The sequence below is a fragment of the Mizuhopecten yessoensis genome, unplaced genomic scaffold (genome assembly GCF_002113885.1).
Source record: "Mizuhopecten yessoensis strain PY_sf001 unplaced genomic scaffold, ASM211388v2 scaffold6863, whole genome shotgun sequence".
NCBI classification, from domain to species: Eukaryota; Metazoa; Mollusca; class Bivalvia; order Pectinida; family Pectinidae; genus Mizuhopecten; species Mizuhopecten yessoensis.
In genome coordinates this window covers 385,059-404,384 of record NW_018406762.1, presented here as the reverse complement: position 1 = coordinate 404,384, position 19,326 = coordinate 385,059, and the positions used below count along the sequence as shown (strand labels likewise).

At 34.5% G+C, this 19,326-nt stretch overlaps 1 protein-coding gene across 1 annotated transcript; it reads left to right on the top strand.

Annotated features, from left to right (window-relative positions):
• The first annotated feature begins 15,537 nt into the window (after window positions 1-15,537).
• On the top strand, window positions 15,538-18,292 carry LOC110452737. Its single transcript, XM_021501382.1, has one exon. The coding sequence runs from the start codon at window positions 15,622-15,624 to the stop codon at window positions 17,227-17,229; it is 1,608 nt and encodes a 535-aa protein (XP_021357057.1). The 5' UTR covers window positions 15,538-15,621; the 3' UTR covers window positions 17,230-18,292.
• The last annotated feature ends 1,034 nt before the right edge of the window (window positions 18,293-19,326 follow it).

Below are 19,326 nucleotides of genomic sequence, written 5' to 3'. Positions count from 1 at the left end.
AAAAATATTTGATTACGTTATAAAAATGGCGCGTGCTGCCGATAACTACGGCTTCTGTTTCGGACCAAAGGAACTGATTAAAGAAAAGTTGTCTCAGCATAAAAAGGTCCATTTAAAAGTATGCTTTAATCTCTGTAAAGTATTGAAAAAATATAATTATCAAGTATCTCAACACGTTCCTTATTGACACATATTCTACATGTACACGTAGTGGTTTTGCCATACAGTTTATTGTGTGTGATGGTTAATATGACTTCCTAAATGTTAGCGTTTGGAGACAGTGAAAGTGGGAAAGAGAGTATACATAGATTTATATTCATGGTCTAGAAAAAAAATGGCCAAAGACATTGAGTTGTTTAATGTAATAAATAAATTCACAAACGTTTCCTTTTTAAATTCGCATGTAGATTGTCATTGCATATATGCACGTTATGTAAACATTTGAAAAGGGATATTCGTCTCGTGAATATTCCTTTTTACAGAAAGGTTTGTCCCATTGTTGAGGGAGTGTTTAGCCCCGTACCACCTGTACCGGTCACGGGAGAAGGCTGTGATAAATTGTAAAAACTTGTGCCCCATCCTTTGTTTAATTTTATTGGCAACAAATTTATGTTAAAAGCTAAATAAATTTAAATTCTTAATATTGGCAAGTGTGCAATTAACTTCTGATGATGAATAATTACTGTTCAATAAGTTTGAATACGGAATTAGAAATCATATAACTTGGTTTCATAGTGCGGTAAGAAGTTGCAGTTGCCTGACGGCCCCTCTCTGAGGGCCCCTTTGTAAACCGTTTCATCTCGCTCGCACCACTTGTGTTTGCTGCCTAATCAGGTGACGTTATCGGCGCTATTTTTAGCCGGGCTTTCCCGCACAATTCAAGTGGTCAAACTGGACATTTGGAACGGACTATGAATATGGGGATAGCGAGTTAACATAAGTGGAAGTGCATACAATACATACATTCATTAAAAAAAAACGCCTTTTCACGTGATGTCCCTTTAACACTTGGTATCAAACATATATCTACATTAAACAACAATCGCAGCACCATTTTAAAGCCCACATATACACTTTGTATGATACAAGTGTAAACATAAAATTACACAGGTATGTCCATTTAATTAAGGACGTTTATATATTGTGTAACACACATATTACACATTCTTTATATTAATTTATATTGTCTTGGCACAGGCCTTGCTAACATTATTGATTATCCTTTTTTAAATCTAATAATTATAGATTATTATAGATTATCAATTTGAAACAATTTGTTTCCAACAAGGGCAGCATCCTCCCACGTTTGGCTCAGAGCTGTCTGTTATCTCGATGAAAACATCCTGAAGTAATGGTTTGATACCATCCGAATAAGGCTCAGATTGCTTACCATGTTACCTACTTGTTCGCTACAAATGCAATGTCATGCTTATATTTTCCTCTTGTTTAACCTTTGATGGACTCGCAGCCACTTATTTCATCTTACCATTCTTGTCTCTACAGAACTTAGAAGAACATTTGAATATTAGAGTATGTAGGTTATATCCAACTGCCATATTGTATTATGCTAGATATCTGCTCTTGTAAGAAAAAAACTCACCAGCAAATGAAAGGTGGATCTCGTCTTCAAAAGTGATCTTGCGCTACTATATGTTGATTTTTAAACTTCAATTGAACCGATTTAAAACCTCTTTTAACAACGTTTGTAGTGTCTGTGTCAATGATCGAACCAAAGTGTGACAGAAATAATACCCTATTTTTGCTACCTTTGACGATGTCCTAGTTAAAAGGAAAAGCTCTCGGGCGAGTTTGTGCTTGTCCGACTCCAGATGGCTGATTAATACAATACGAACCATGTATATTAAAACATGAGGCCAAGTTTGGTTTGGTTTGTATTCGAGTTTTCATCATCAAACAGTTAAGGTCAGATGAGGTTGAGTCTAAGGATAATGACACTTCAGCCGGTCGTACTATATTAACAATGGGCTAATCAGAGTATACCTCCTCTCTCCACTAGTTTACGTCTGAAATGTCAAGCAATCAAGCAACACGCTGTAAGCACCAATATAAATGACGGTTGCTCGTCTCATCCAAGGTACAGAACCCATTAACATCACAGCACAGGGGACCGATTAAAATCAAGGTCAAAAACGTGTTATTGCCGAAAAAGGGACATTAGGGAAAATAGTCAGAAAGTCCCAAATACGCCAACGGGTGCAGCAGATATATTTTGTCAGGTTTCGTTTCTCGAAGAAGATACAAAATAAACTCCCAATTCTACATAGGCTCTTACATTAATAGCAACTTACAATATACAGTGGGTAAAAGCAGGTATCTTTTTTTCCTCGTTCCACAGACAGCAACGCTTGTCAAGACAAGTCTTAGTGCATTGGAAGTCATAAACCATAGCATAGCATGCGCAGTGGACTATTTTAAATACTGCATTTGCTTTGAGTAGTTCAGGATATTTAGGATAAATCATTCTCCAATTACGCGAAACTAGGGATACGTTTTGTACTTTGTGTCGTCAATGCATCAAACACCTTGTCCTCACTTAGGCGGCTGTATGATTGGGGAAAGGTTGGTGTGTTGCCGTTTATGCACTATATTTACATTCTCACTGTTTCTTCTCTACATGAACCAACCAACTCAAAACAGCATGCACTAGATCATGAAAACATCATGAAAACATCATGAATGACAATCAGTCACGTGTAACGGTCAGCTGATTTTACACACAAACTCCACTTGATATTAATACACCGGGAACTTTTTTTTATTAAACAGTTAAATGGATTAAATAATCATATTTGGAAATTGTTGAATTTGTCGATCCGTGTTATACGTTCTGTTATACAGAACTGGTAAATTGAATCAGTAATTGCGAATTTTGATATAAAGCAATTATCTAACCGTTTAAACCATCACACAAATGATGCTCTTTTTCCAAATCCACAGGCGAAAGAAGTTTTTTTTAACATTTAGATTTGAACCAAGAGGTCGGAATATTGATATTGTTCGCGGGATAAATTTCAAAAAAGCGAATCGTACACTAGACGGCCTGTTAAAAGAGCATACGAGGACTTGGGTGGCTCGTCAGACGGCACACAAGGAAATTATATCGCCCCTACATTTAACACAAATATCCACTTACCTCCAAGGTTGGGGTGGGGGGGTNGTGACCAGGGGACTTGAGTTCCACGAACAGCTACGAGTTAATTCTTTTGAATTTATTTCAGACGAGCTATGCAACAATCAATCATAACACAAAACAAAAAAACTATCATGTTGGGTTTTCCTCTAGTGAATCCCCAACAAAACGCATGTATTCCACTGGCTTCAATTATTGATATATAAAACCGGATTCGGCCGCTGACAAACTATTCAACCACTATCTATGCACTCAGACGGTAATCCAGAACACTTACAGGTAACACAAGTGCCTCACACTATCTCGGCTACTCCATCGCGGGACATAATCATAATGTGTAATGGCGACTCGCCATCGGTTCCTCGCGATCGTGCTCACGAACTTTCGAACACCCAAACGTCTGGCTGGGTAGTCCCCGTGACATCAACTAGTACATCAGAGAACTTTGTAATGACACAGGGCACTTCATCCACCACGTTATCTTCATTTACTTCAGCAGGATTTCAGGCAAACAGCACATTCCCACGGATTTACATTCAACTTTAAATGAGCAGTGCCCACCGCCGACGGCATGCTCGGCCGACGAATGCCCTGGATAGTTACTATGGTGACCATTGTTTGAAATAGTGTGGACATAAACTTTTACTAAATATGTAATTTGCGGCGTTAAATGCAAAAATCATGATCATCTTTCAAAAATGGTTAAAAAAATGATGAACAAGATACAGAAAAAAATATGGTTTTGACAATACTTTCATGTTGTTAGTGTGCTCGTATCCGAACGCACCACAGGAGACAAAATCTTAATCTCGTCAGCGCTTGCTTACTTCCGGTATGTGTCTAGCTCCATCATCTCACTGTTTTGGGAAGGTAAATTACTGCGCTTTTGTACCCTATTGACAGCTATCAGCATTTTTTTGTGTTAGTATTATGTATATGTTTTTGTATCTGTGCTGTTTCATTTTTCGTTACATGTTTTTTCTTCTTCAACCTTTGCAAAGCCTGGCATAGTATTACGAAGTTATACCACATCGAAACCCACATGGCCCATATCACTTATAACTACATGCATAAATTGTCTTATCAAGCTCTACCGTGGAGGGTGTAACAATTCTGTCTGTAAACTGTCGAGGACTATGTGACTTAAACAAACAAAAAGATGTCTTTTCTTACCTGAGACAGAAAAACTATAATATTTTTTTTTGTTTACAAGACACGCACTTTACCGAAGAAAAACAGCAAATAATAAGAGCAAACTGGGGGGATGATTGCTATTTTAGTTCTTTTAATTCATATTCTCGTGGAATCGCTATCCTTTTTAATAACAATTTTGAATACAAAGTTATACAAATGAAAAAAGATAATGCTGGAAATCTTCTAGTGCTGGATTTGCAAATAGATAATAGGAAAATTACATTAGTCACATTATATGGACCAAACACAGACAAACCAGATTTTTATGAAAATGTTGCTAATATAGTTGAAGAATTAGGTAATGATCATTGTATTATATGTGGAGACTTTAATCTTGTCATAAATCCTACTCTTGATTATGATAACTACAAACACATCAATAATTCAAACGCTAGAAATAAAGTCTTAGAAATTATGGAAAAGTTTGATTTGATTGACTCATTTAGAGAATCACACTCAGAAGCTAAAAGATATACCTGGCGTAAAAAACAACCTTATAACAATCTAGAATTGACTTATTTCTTATATCTGAAAATATTTTACCGAGCCTAAAATCAGCAACAATTGAACCAAGTTATAGATCTGACCATTCCAGTATAACAATTACATTACAGTTTAAGGATTTTAAAAAAGGGAGAGGTTTATGGAAATTCAACAACACTTTATTATTTGACTCAGATTATGTTAAGTCTATCAATGAAACCTTTTTAAGAACTAAAGAGCAATATATACTACCAGTTTATAATAAGGAAAACATTAGTAATATACCTGACAATGAAATACAATTTATAATTAACGACCAGCTATTTTTAGAGACACTCCTTATGGAAATCAGAGGGAAATCAATCTCCAACTCTAGTTATGAAAAAAACACTTCTCAGAAAAAGAAAAAAACCCTTATACATGAAATTCAACAGTTAGAGCATCATAATCAGTACAATAACACATTAGATACAAAAAAGGCAGAATTAGAAGAAATAAGGAAACACAAACTTAAGGGAAGTATGATAAGGTCAAAAACAAAATGGATACAAGGGGAAAAGCCTAGTAAATACTTTTGTGGACTTGAGTCAAGAAATTTCACAAACAAAATTATGCCAAGAGTAGAGAAATCAAATGGTAATGTTATAATAGATCAGTCTGAAATATTAAAAGAAATTGAACTCTACTATAAAAACTTATATAAAAAAATGATAATATACTCGATGAAGACTTAAATATATTATGAAATGTATTTGATGTGCCAAAACTATCGGATATTGAATCTGAAGCCTTAAAAGAATCATTGAACATTAGTGAACTTGCAAAAACATTAATGAAAATGAAAAATAACAAAAGTCCAGGATCAGATGGTTTCACAGTTGAGTTTTTTAAAAAAAATTGGAAAGCATATGACATTTTATTGAAAGATCTATAAATTATGGTTTTGAGATAACAAACCTATCTGAAACACAAAAACAAGGAATAATAACATGTATACCAAAGGGAGATAAATCTAGAATGTTTTTGAATAATTGGAGACCAATAATATTACTTAACATTGTTTATAAAATTGGTTCACGTTCAATTGCTAATAGAATGAAAATTCTTTTAAAGAAATTAATCAGTACTGATCAGACAGGCTTTATTCCGGGGAGATATATTGGCGAAAACACAAGACTGATCTATGATATTATGCATTACACAGAGGAAAATAATTTACCAGGACTTTTATTACTAATTGATTTTGAAAAAGCGTTTGACTCTGTCTCATGGAGTTTTATCAGTAAAACACTTGATTTTTTCAATTTTGGTAAAAATATGATTAAATGGATCTACTTATTCCAACATGATTCCAAATCAGCAGTAGTTCAAGGTGGCAATTTGTCAAACTTTTTTAATATTGAGCGTGGGTGCAGACAAGGGGATCCAATATCACCATACATATTCATTCACTGTGCGGAAATTTTATCAATTAAATTGAGAAATAATAAAAATATCAAAGGTATAAAAATAAGAGATAAGGAGTTTTTACTATCACAATACGCAGATGACACCACAGTCATACTAGATGGCACCAGATTATCTCTAAATACCACTATTTCAGACTTAAATAAATATGCCAGAATTTCAGGACTGAATTTAAATTTTTCAAAAACCCAAGTGATTTGGATTGGCAACCAAAAATATAGTGAAACAGTATACGAGACTAATCTAAACCTATAATGGGGTAATTCCAATTTTAACTTATTAGGGATAGAATTTGATGTAGATCTTCACCGGATAACCAAATTAAACTTTGATAAAAAATTAGTGAAATTAAAATCATTAATTGTTAATTGGAAAAGACGAATATTAACTCCAATTGGAAGAATAACAATTGTAAAATCCCTTCTGGTATCCCAAATGAATCATCTTTTTATAGCATTACCAAACCCTGATGAAGTTTTCATTAAAAAATTAAATAGTATTTTATACGAGTTTGTGTGGAATAGTAAAACAGATCGTGTCAAAAGAGATGTATTAACAAAATGTCCAAACGAGGGGGGGCTAAAGATGATCAATGTTAAACACTTTATCACAGCACTGAAGTCAACATGGATAAGAAGACTATACAGAGAAACCAATAATTGGGTAAATATGTTTAATAATGCTTTTAATACCGACTACCTAGCAAATTGTGGAATACAAAACATCAAGGCTAACTCTAATAATACAACAAATTTATTTTGGAAGGATGTTTTAAAAGCCTGGTTTGCTACTGTTTTGGCGAGCAAACAATATGAAAATAATATATTGGAAAATCCTTTATGGTATAATGAACATATCAAAATTGGCGGGCAAACAGTGCTCTATAAAACCTGGTACTCTAAAGGAATAACACATGTACATAATATGATTAGACATGATGGATCTATTTATTCACATGAAAGGTTTAATACCAGATATGATATCAGGACAATTTTTTTACTTATCAGGGAATGGTTGCAGCTATTCGCAAATATGTTGATCGACAGAGACTAAATATACATGAGAGATTATTTTTACCTTTTGTACCTATAAATTTGAAATTAGTTATAAAAAGTACAAGAGGAGCACAAGATGTATATCGAGTACTCATTAAAAACAATACTCAACCAGCTGTACAGACAGGTAAAATGGCATCTCTCATTAGAAATAGTTGTGGAAGATTGGAGATTAGTTTACAAATGTCTTTTGGAGACCACTGAAAACTCAAAGCTTTTATGGTTACAATATAGGATAAACCATAGAATTTTGACTACTAATTCATATACACAAAAAGTTGGTTTAACTGAAAATGGAGATTGTACTTTTTGTAAAACAGAAAGAGAAACTATAATACATCTTCTGTGGGAATGTGATAAGACCCAGGAATTACTCCAAAATTTTCAAATATATTTAAATACACAAAATATTGATTTAGTTTTCGAAAAAAATATGTTTCTGTTTGGCAAATATAGAGATAATCAAAAGGCTCATATAGCAGATAATTATTTGCTACTTATAATAAAACAATATATTTACAATTCTAGATGCTTAAAGAAAGATTTACAATTGAATACTTTGAAAACTCACATACAAATGGGAATTAGAATACAAAATCTTATATACCAACAGAAAAATAAATGTGATGAGTTTCAAAGGATATGGGGCAAATGGTCTCTGTTCTTAGAATAGATATGTGGTTGTTTTTTTCTCTTTTTTCTTTCTGGCCAGCTGCTTTTGCCTTTGCCTAGATTTCCCTCTTTACTTTTTTATGTGTAGGTACGAAAGAATGTTTCTTCACCGCTCGATATATATTTATGCTGCATTATTATGCATACATGTGATGCATTGTACAGTATGTGTATAGGCGTGGATGTGTGTGCAGATGTATGTACATGTTTGTATGAATGATGCATGTATGTATATGCAGTGTGTGTGGAGTATGTATGTATGTGTGTTGTGCGTATGTATGTGTATATATGTGTGTATCTTGTGTGTATATGTTGTATGTATATGTGCTTAAGCATACTTTTGAGTATAGGAATGTGGGCCTAATTATGTACTAAGGCTTATATGAATTGAAGATGAGACGGTGTGGAGACAGATGTGGATATATGTATGTATTTGATGTGTGTTTGAAATTACTTGTATAATATGTTGATGTATGTCTAATATGTATATGTCTATGAAATGAAAAAAATCAATAAAAAAAACTTAAAAAAAACCCTTTCAAAAATGAAAGGAAATACCAAGCGTTGTTTATTATGAGATTATAGTGTTTTGTTTTCGTTTTAACAAATCAGCTGATCGGCGCAAGTCGAACGTTTGAAGTTTGTTTGTAGGCTGGAGTTTTGGCTGTTCCTTTTTTATGGTTTTCTGTCCGATACTAATATCAAAAATATTAAATTTACAAAAAGTGTTACAACTTTTTTTATTGTTGTTCATCGTAACGTAAATATATGAATGGAGCGCTCCTCAGAAGATATGTAGATCAGCTACTGCTATTCATTGCCGCAATGTACATGAAAAAAATTCCATTTAAACCCTATATGTACTCTTATCATCGCTGTTCTTTGTATGTGTGAGTATCGTCGATGTAACAAGATTGAACAGCATTCCAACACTCTTCGTTACTTGAATGCTTAATACATTTCACACTTTCAATATTACTAAAAGTGGACTTCCAAGCGTTACATGGAACAATATAAAACTGGATAGATCTTTTTGGCTTATTAGTTCTGTTACATCTTTTCGTTATTGTGCTGTTTCAGAAGGCGACGGATGGATAATTCTCAAAAACGATGACCAGGGTTTTCTTAACCCCTTCAGTCGCAAAAGCATCCTTTTTTCGTTCTTTCGTCTTCGTTTGTTGCGAGTCGACGGAACGAAGTAAATATCGTAGCTTCGCCTCAACCAGCGACAGCGCGAACTACAACACCAACCAGTTATGGAACTGAGTGTTGTACTCATGCAACTGCTCTCCTGCTAAAACCAATTTACGGTTTTTTTAATGACCAATGTATCAAATGTAAAATTTGGCAAAGATTTGAAAGAATTTTTGAGAGAATAAAAGCCGAATTCTGTTTATCAATGTTAACACTTTATTATTTGACCACGTCACATGATTTAAGCAAGTTATAAGAAAGTTGGTTTGCGTACATGCTTGAAATACTGTAGTTGTTCACTGTGAATCCTGCTCATGCGGCCACCTGTAGGCCTATTTGACGAACACCTTAATGATGATTGATGGTTATAAGCATTTAAGTCATGTAATTAATAATTTATACTCCAAGTTAAAATATTTGTGCATTTCATGTTTGTTGTCAAGAGTCATTGCAGTCTTAATTTATTAATCAAAACAAAGATCTGGCACAACAAAATATAAATGGACTGGTGAACTCAACAACGGTCAAAAGGTTAGTAGTAGGGACCTCTGTAAGATGTCATGTGACAAGTTCGACAGACTGTTCGTACCGGACTTTTACAACAACCAGGTGTACGTCATACCGAGAGATAGTACACAGACCACGTGTCTCCTGGACTAGAAACATGGAATGAACTACCCTGGAGTGGTTGGTGTAGACACGTGTGGGAACGTGTGAATCGGGTGTGAGGACGGTACCGTACACGTGATAGGATTGTAGAGTTAGAAAAGTATTGTGGCATACAGCAATCCGTGGTATTGATAGAAATTACAAACATTGACATCACGTGACGTAAAGGGTTTATTTTGCCTTTATTTGGAAGGTTGTCGTTGTATATAAATATTTACCGTTATGAAGTCATACTTATCTCACATTTTAGAATGACTGGATATATATGTATAACAATGGGAATGTGTGATTAACCCATACATGTATATAACTAATTCCCCTATTTTAAATGGAAACTCGGCATGAACGTCCGAATTATGGGCAACGCATGAGTAATCGAATGATTGTAGTTTATATATATATAATATTAACATATAGTGCTTTTTGTGAACTAAAACATTCCGTTGAATGACAATAAACGTTACATGTATAGAATAGAAATAAATACTCCAATGTAAAATAAAAGTAATATGGGGATGCGTCATAAGTTATGAAGTAAATGAAAAGATAAGAAAACGAACGATATATTTGGTTCAAGGCCAGTTTCTCAGATCATGATCATAACAACGCTTAGATGAACAGGTAATCATATGGACACATTTTCTGTTTTAATAATTGGGCAAAAATCTAAAAATACAACTATGAAAACTGAAGACGAGTTTACATTTCCATTATTTCAGGTTTTGGTCAAAAACTTGAAAATATGATTCGGTTTCATATTTCTAAAATTTTAGGCTTTCGATGGAATATTCAGATATCTTAATATCACTATCAACTAAATCCAACACTGTGTTAACATGTTTGTGTTACACACGTGGTACAGGTGTGATGGTATCTTGATCTACTTTACATAGCGTGGCACAATGTGTAATCACTTGTGCTTTAGACAAACGTGTGTACTGGCATGTGTTTAGGCCTGGAAATAAACGAGATTTACTTTGTAAACTTTTGTTTAATCCATATGTTATACAATTATTCACATCCATAGAACATGGTATTTATTCATTAATATATCAGATATATTGATAATATCAGAGTTAATTATACTGAATAATCGAAATGTACATTGCTATTAGTGCAGGTTACAACTATATACATGTATCTGGGGCCACACAATAAAATCGTTAGGATATTGAGAACATATCTAGTATGGATAATTTATAAATGTACGTATACTATTATTAAATTTTACATGCCATAAAATAAGTTCTTGGACATTCTTCTGTATTGCATATTTCCGGGGGAGTTAATTCATCAATGCGCTAATCTATTAAAAATTGGATAATGCGCTATTATTTGAGTTTACAGTATTTGTTTGGGATAATTAGATTTCTTCTGAGGTACACCAAAATGAAGTAGAAAATTCACGGAGACCGCTTTGTATGGCCATAAAAAAAACCGTGTACAATTATTGAAAGATTGCCATATTTAAACCCAATCTTCTAACTACGACTTTACACATCTCATTGCACCTGTGTTTACCTGTACAGGTACCCTTACCGTGAGTATCGACGTCTGACCTATATTACGTATGATTCTGGTTTACAGGTACGTCGTTATCTATTGTATTGACACACAAGGGTTCTACAGGATAGTATCTACACTTAAATAACAACCACAACTGGTATTTTAAAACAAATTTAAACATATAGTCAAACACAACTGAACCGTCGGTTGACATTTCCTAAGAACATTCATAATGGCCTGTTACGTTCTTTGTGTAGGTTTGCCCAGCTGTTCACTGATTCCTAGGAGTATCGCATACACGTACAGAGATCGGTTGTCAGTAATTCAGTCAGCTCAACAATGAATAAACGCGATATTAATTCTTTGAGTGTTTTTCTATAGTTTATCATATGTAGAATTGAGTTCTGACATAAACGGGTTTTTTTTTATACAGGAATGTACATACAATGCAGAAATTCGGGGAAAAAAACCCTGTTTTAGTTATAACTCATTTGTTCATTTGTTAAGCTTGCGAAGACTGGTCTCCTGGTTACAAATTTTAGTTGTAATATTTCACAGTTACAACAATTTGGTAAAAAATCCATATTAGATCCAGAACTCGGATGCTTGGACAGTTTGTGTATCAGATAGGCTGACGTAGATGTTATACAGGAATTCCCTACTGCATATTATGTATTGTGTTCATCCGAAAACCAGGCCCGAAAGTTTACCAGAACTAAATCTTAACAATTGTATATATATATGAACATATATCAAATTAAATGCCACATACAAAGGTGACAAATAAATTGTCATTAAAAACGATAATATTATGTAAGAATCAAATGAAAACTTAAGGAGTTGAACATCAAGCCTGCTTAATTTTTGTAAATACTAGCAAGTTTGTCAACAGTGTCCTAACATATCAGGTATCGTATCTGGTATTTACATCTACCTGTAACCAATGCCATTTTCATTTGTGATATCTTTATAAACTATCGTAAACTTTATCCCTCTGCAGGGAAAATGGGTGACCAGAAGAAGATTCTTGAAATTTTAGCCAAGTTTAGCTTAGGCCCTAGGGGTGAGTCTTTGACTAAATTTTCATACTGTCGAACTGCAATAATATGATTATAATTATAACTAAAATTGAATGATTTTATAAAATACAGTACATTTTACTTCCTTCCCAGGAGGGACAGGAGACCCAGTGAAGAGGAAATTCACAATTTGTATAAAGGACCTCACATCTGGGTCTGAATTTGACCCCTTTTGACCCTATCACTCAGACACATTTTTCAACTAAAAGGAAAATTCATATCAAACTGGCCAAAGCGTATTGTAAGTTAAGAACATGTAATACTAAGTTACCAATTGAAAGTGGTAGGTGGTTCAATATGCCACGTGAAAATAGATTATGTAGTTTATGTTATTTAAGAGAAATTGGCGACGAATTTCATTATCTGTTTACATGTACACATCAACCAATTCTCAATAGTAGGCGAAAACATATGTCCAGATATTATTATGAAAGACCAAACACATTTAAATATCATACATTATTCAATTATGTAACACAACATGAATTGACATCATTGGCTAAATTTATTACCAATATTAATGACATAATTAATTTACAATACTAATGTCCATCCTGTTCCACCATGTATTATTGCCACCCATTTGTATATATGTATTCTCTACACTGTATTGTTTATGAGAATAAAACAATTGTCATTGTCATTGGTTTGTAATATAGGACTTTAAGTAAAATGTAGGTAAAATATAGGAGTGGCAAAAATAAATAGGAATTTATAGAAATGTATGGGAAGTGGAAACCCTGAGTGATATCGTGAGAGGAATCGGCGACCAATCATGATGTGCCGTCAAAATCAAACAGACGGAATTACCCGAATGGTTTCCGAATGTTTGTCGCCTGATGGAAATGGTAACCATAGAAATGCACGACCTTGTCCTTACACAAAAAACCTGTTGTACCTTCATTGGGTTTAACAGTTTGTTTCAAATCTGTCATTACCCCTCAAACTAATTGTATTGTTTGATGGATTGTTTTTTTCTTTGAACGTATATCTAAATATTAAAATGCACTATTGTATGGCACAAAAGTTATTCAAGTTTTGAAGTTTTATTCGAACTTTAGGCCATTGACCCATCAGTATACAATACATATTATACACAAATCATGGACAATGTACAGAGAATGAAGACAATCATATTCCATTATAATACCCTTAATTTGTTTGCCTCATAGATGAATTTTCCTAGTATACACAATTCTTTAATAAGAGCGTAGCTCTTTAATGGTAACGCATGCGTGCGTAAACAGAGTTGCTTCCCTTTATACACATTGCCTTTATTTTTTTTCGTCCGGAAGTAGACGTCCAGTGGGGAAACAGGAAGTGTATCCTTGAAGCAAAAACAATTGTGTTTCAACTCATACATGAACATCTTCATATAGTGAAAATAATACCCATGTTTTATTTCTTATTTATTTAGGTAAAAACTAATATACATTCTGAGTGTAAAAATCGATCACATAAATTTTGATACTAGCTGGCATGAAACGTCGTTCAGAGATGATCATACTATGACGTCACAAGCACGTCACACTCCATCGGCCTTCATCGGTTCTTTCCGGAAGGATGAAAAGTAACCGGAAAATCTTGGACTTTATCTATCGTTATTGTGTATATGAACGAAATAATTAACATTTCTGAAAGTCTGGTTATAGTCTTTACATAATTTATGTATGCATCAACACTCATAGAAGAAACAATGGATAATTCATTTATGTCGAAATCAACTTTTTCACAATGCATGCCGATTGATAACTACAGGCAGAAACTGTTTAATTTTATTTGGCATCATCACCTGTCAATCAGTGACAGTTACAAAACTTGAAATTCAATCCGGTGTTTCAGGATGGAACAGGAATTCAGACTATATATCGATATAACGACAATTTCAGTTACATCAAAGTATTACAATTTTTTCTTTTTTTAATTTCATTTTTAACTAACATCTCTCTATATAAATTTACTTTTATAGACTTATCGTCAAATATGTAATTTGCACTTTTTTCTATAGCAATTACCAAACAGTTTTCCCCGAACTTATTCAATCCTTCTTTGTGTGACCTGACGGAAGCACGCAGATGATTTAATTCTTAATGTGGGAGGAAACCGGAGTATCCGGAGAAAACCCGCGTCGTCGGGCAGGTAACTGGTATTGAATCCATCCATCTTGGTGAAGACGAGCGCGCTATCCAATGCACCACCCGACCCACATATACGTTACGCACAAGAACAAATATCTACTTTAGCTTTGGAAATGGCGTCATTGATGCAAACATTATATTGTGAATACATTTTTACCAATCATCAACGATAAAAAATCTACAGACGGGAGACCGGTGCAAGTTCGGCCACCCCTGATATTTTTGTTTTTGAGCTAATATTTACAACTTTATAAATCTTAGCAGTTAAGTTGGCTGGGCATTCACACGAAAAAATGGCGAGGAAAACTCTAATTTAAAATTACTAGACAGGAGAAAATTACTTTTGAGAGGGTAGAAAGAAAATCATTATCTCGCTTCTAGTTATGCGAGCTTTCTGTAAACGGTATTGCTGTATTTTTAAGGTCAAAAGTGTAAAACACTGACAGCTTCAAATGATATACATAAAAGCAAAGCCAAGCACTCACTACCATATTGCTGTACGATAAGTATTTATTGAAATATCAATTTGGGCAGGGGTAGAACAATGAAGGATTATCAGATTTTTAATTAAGTTTCACATATTGATTTATAAGAGTATTGCTTATTGATAAAATGGGGGAAAGATTTAGGTTGAGGGGGGTAAGTAGTTGGCTAAACGCTGGCAAAACCCAATATATTACGGAAGGTCTAGTGTTGATCGTTCAAAGGGAGATAACTGGTACTAAGTTTCGATGATTAAATTTTAGGTGTTATACTCACAACAATATATAGACAAACACGATTATTTTCATTGAGAATTTGAATTTAAGAGGAAGGTTGCTTTTGATCTATTAATAGATCGGTGAAGTTCCAGACCATATGTCGTAATATATAATATGAAGTTATGACCTATTTATCACTTATCAGCTGACTTCTGGTCACGTGGCATACTGTAACAAGGAAGTTTATAGTAAGGTGGCGTTTCTCTGTCTGTGAGTCAAGTTTTTCACATTCAAACAAAAACAGCAGACACTATGGCAAGTAACAGATCCGTACGGCGTGCCCAGGAACCCGTTACCTACACGTGTGATTTGTGTGACAGTGAAGACGGGGTTAGATGGTACTGTAACGATTGCCAGGAGAATTTATGTGACCGGTGTAAGGAAACCCATACACGCGGAAAGAAAACTAGAAACGATGACGTCTCGTCGATAGGGAAGGCTACCCGTCAGGGCGACAAGCCTGTACCGGAGGTATGTAAACTACATCCCGGTAAACTGTGTGACGTGTACTGTAGTGATTGTGACATACTGATGTGTTTGATGTGTTTTTCCCAGACACACAAACAACACAACTGGAAACATTTTGAAGACGAATTTCAAATCAAAAAGCAACATTTACAAGAACATATGACAGCAATATCTGCTAGAATTGCACACTTCAAGAACGAGACGTCGAAGTATGGTCACAAAACATTCAAAGGTAACATTGATACAATGAGAAAGGACGTTAACACACAGCGGGCAATGATAAAGTCAGAAATAGATTCTATCGCGGATGCAGTCCTGGCCGAGTTATCGTCCCTGGAAAAGGAAGAAGCAGTATTGCATCAAAAAGATTGTCAAGAATCGGAGAAAAATGTCAGAGAGTTGACGAGTCTGCTTGAAAAAGCGGAAATGACGGATACAACGAGTACATTTGAAATGGAAAGGTCATTGAGGACAACTCTACCATTGTATGATGTTAATGTGAAGGATGTTCTACCGAAACTACCAAGCTTTGTTACCGGAAGTATCGACCCCGTCCTGTTGTCGAAAATGTTAGGTGAATTACACCACGGGAACCAGTACGAGAAGACAGACATCGACAGTAAACACGTTCAACGTCTTTCTAAGTTTACTGTTATTCAACAAGATCAAATACTCGGTATATGTCCAGTCGACGACAGTCACGCGTGGTTATCAATAATTCAATACCAGGGTCTGGTACTGGTTAACAAGGAGGGTGTGGTCATCAAGACAGTAAAATTGAGCTTCTGTCCGTACAGAATCACCATGGTCGGGACAACAGACATACTTATGACCAGAGATCCACGTAGTACATATGTATATAAACTATCACTACATAACAAACAGGTGACAACATTTGCTGACATCAGACCACATAGAGCATACGACATCAGTATCAACGAGAGGGACGAGGTATTAGTTAGTACAAACACACCAGACATAGTGGTACTGAATCAGTCAGGTACGATTGTGAGGAAGGTGACGTGTGGAATGGAGGGGTGGTATATTACATGTTTGTCGTCAGGAGACATTGCAGTGTCGAACGTTAGTAATGTATCAATCATAACAGACAGATCTGGTACAATCAATTATAAATGGTCTGGTGAACTATACAACGGTCAAACGGTTGGTAGTAGGAACCTCTGTAAGATTTCATGTGACAAGTACGACAGACTGTTTGTACCGGACTACACTAACAACCAGGTGCATGTCCTACCGAGAGATAGTACACAGGCCACGTGTCTCCTGGACCAGAAACATGGAGTGGTCAACCCTACAGCGGTGGCTGTAGACACGTGTGGGAACGTGTGGATCGGGTGTGTGGACGGTACCGTACACGTGATGCGACTGTAGAGTTAGAAAAGTATTGTGACATACAGAAATCCGTGGTAATGATAGAACATATCGCCGGGTACAAATGTGTTTAGAGATAATCCCTTAATGTTCTACCTGTACTACATATATAGATCTATAGAATTGAATGGATCAGTTATTGATATGTGGTGTAAAATTGGCGTTGACTTTATTAAGGTGTGAAGCTAGATAATCAGTAACGTTAACGGTTGATAATAAACTGTATATTGCACGTAATGGAAATAGTGGACCGAAAAAAAGTGGAACCGCATCCAACCGGAAAATTTGTTTTCAAAAGAAAAGTTTAGTTTGTACTGAATATATGTGCTAAAAAAATGATTTCACGGACAAAAATAATATGCCCGTGTTTGGGGGTTGAGCAGTCTTTTAATCACCTGTTGTGTCAACAGATAGATTCAATTGACTTTGTTTTGATCTATCCTCTATAATATAATGTAATCTCTCATAAACTTCAATATCATGTATCACGTGACGTAAATGGTTTATTTTGCCTATATTTGGACGATTTACCGTTATAATTGATAGGTGTTTTTTTTTTAGAATGATTGGATATATATATATATATTTATATGTACATTTTAATAGCAATATGAAAGTGTGATGATCATAAAACGAAAGATACACATAGATATACTACAGTTTCTCAGATAATGATCACAATAACGCTTTGACCAATAATCTGTCATTTACATTTACAAGTTTTATTTTCCTATATTCGGTCAAATTCTTAAAATCCAAAAACTGAAAACGTTTCTACAATTCATAAATCCAGTTGTTTTACAAGAAATACAAATAAAATATGGTTTCACTATTTTTTAACATTTTAATATTTTAGACGGAATATCCGAATATCTTTATATCACTATTCACAAATTCAACAGTGTATTAAAATGTCTGTGTAACACTGTGGTACGTGTGTGATGTTATCTTGATCTACTTTACATAGCGTGACACATTGTATTACTTGTGTTTATACAAACACATGTACTATCATGTGTTTGGACAGAAAACAAAACGAAAATTAATTTTAATTATTTATGTATCTATCAAATAATAAAATTATAAACATCCATGGAACGTTGTGTTGATTCATTTGTTAATCAGAATATGTTAGAATATAGAACAGAGTTAAGTACACTATATATATAGTAGATACAGATGATCGAGTACAATTACATACCTATGTACACCACAGTGAGAACTCACAGACCGTGAGAACTGATGGAGGGCTATCAAGTAGATTATACAAATGTGAACTAAAATGTTATCCAGATGAGGACGGCAATTCACAAAGACCTGTGACGTGGTCAAATAAAGGCCCGTATGAGTATTGGCAGATTGTATAGGTTTTTAGGATTAACGTACATGTGACTGTACCTGTTATAATTGGTGATCGATTCTGTACACAAACAAACATTATATTACACTATTCAGCAGCTTCGTCCTTCTAGGACTCGTACGTGATGTTAGGGGTCAGAAAGGTGAAAATCAGAACTGTTCTAAACTACAGTTGAGAGAAAGGTGTGTAAAACTCTGTATCGTTTGTCGTTACTACGACATAACAATGACATCATATGACACTAACACCCTTCCGTAGAACACCCTCGAGTTCAATAATGAGTTTGTTAAATAATACCCGACGGAGACCATATATATTGGTATGTTGTTGACAAATTAAGATTGAAGACTTTTTTTGTATAGAATATTTATGTTCTCTTCAACTTAAACTGTCTGATACTTCGTGACATAAAGATAGTACCCTTTATATTCTATATTTAGATGTGTAGCTAGATATGTACGTTCTGTAATGTAATGTGGATCTACGCGAGATAAAACATACAGTTATTGTTGTTAAATCAATGAAGATAGCGATCACATTACATCAACTATTTCAATATTTTATATTGAATCATAAAACATACACTAGACCATTATAGGAATGACATTGTACATGTGTTATATATGTCTATATATCTGTACATGTAACAGGTAAACAAATACATTACATGAAGTCGTCATTAAATATTGGACTTTAACTTCTGTGTATTGGCACTGAGGTATGTAAGAAGAAGAACA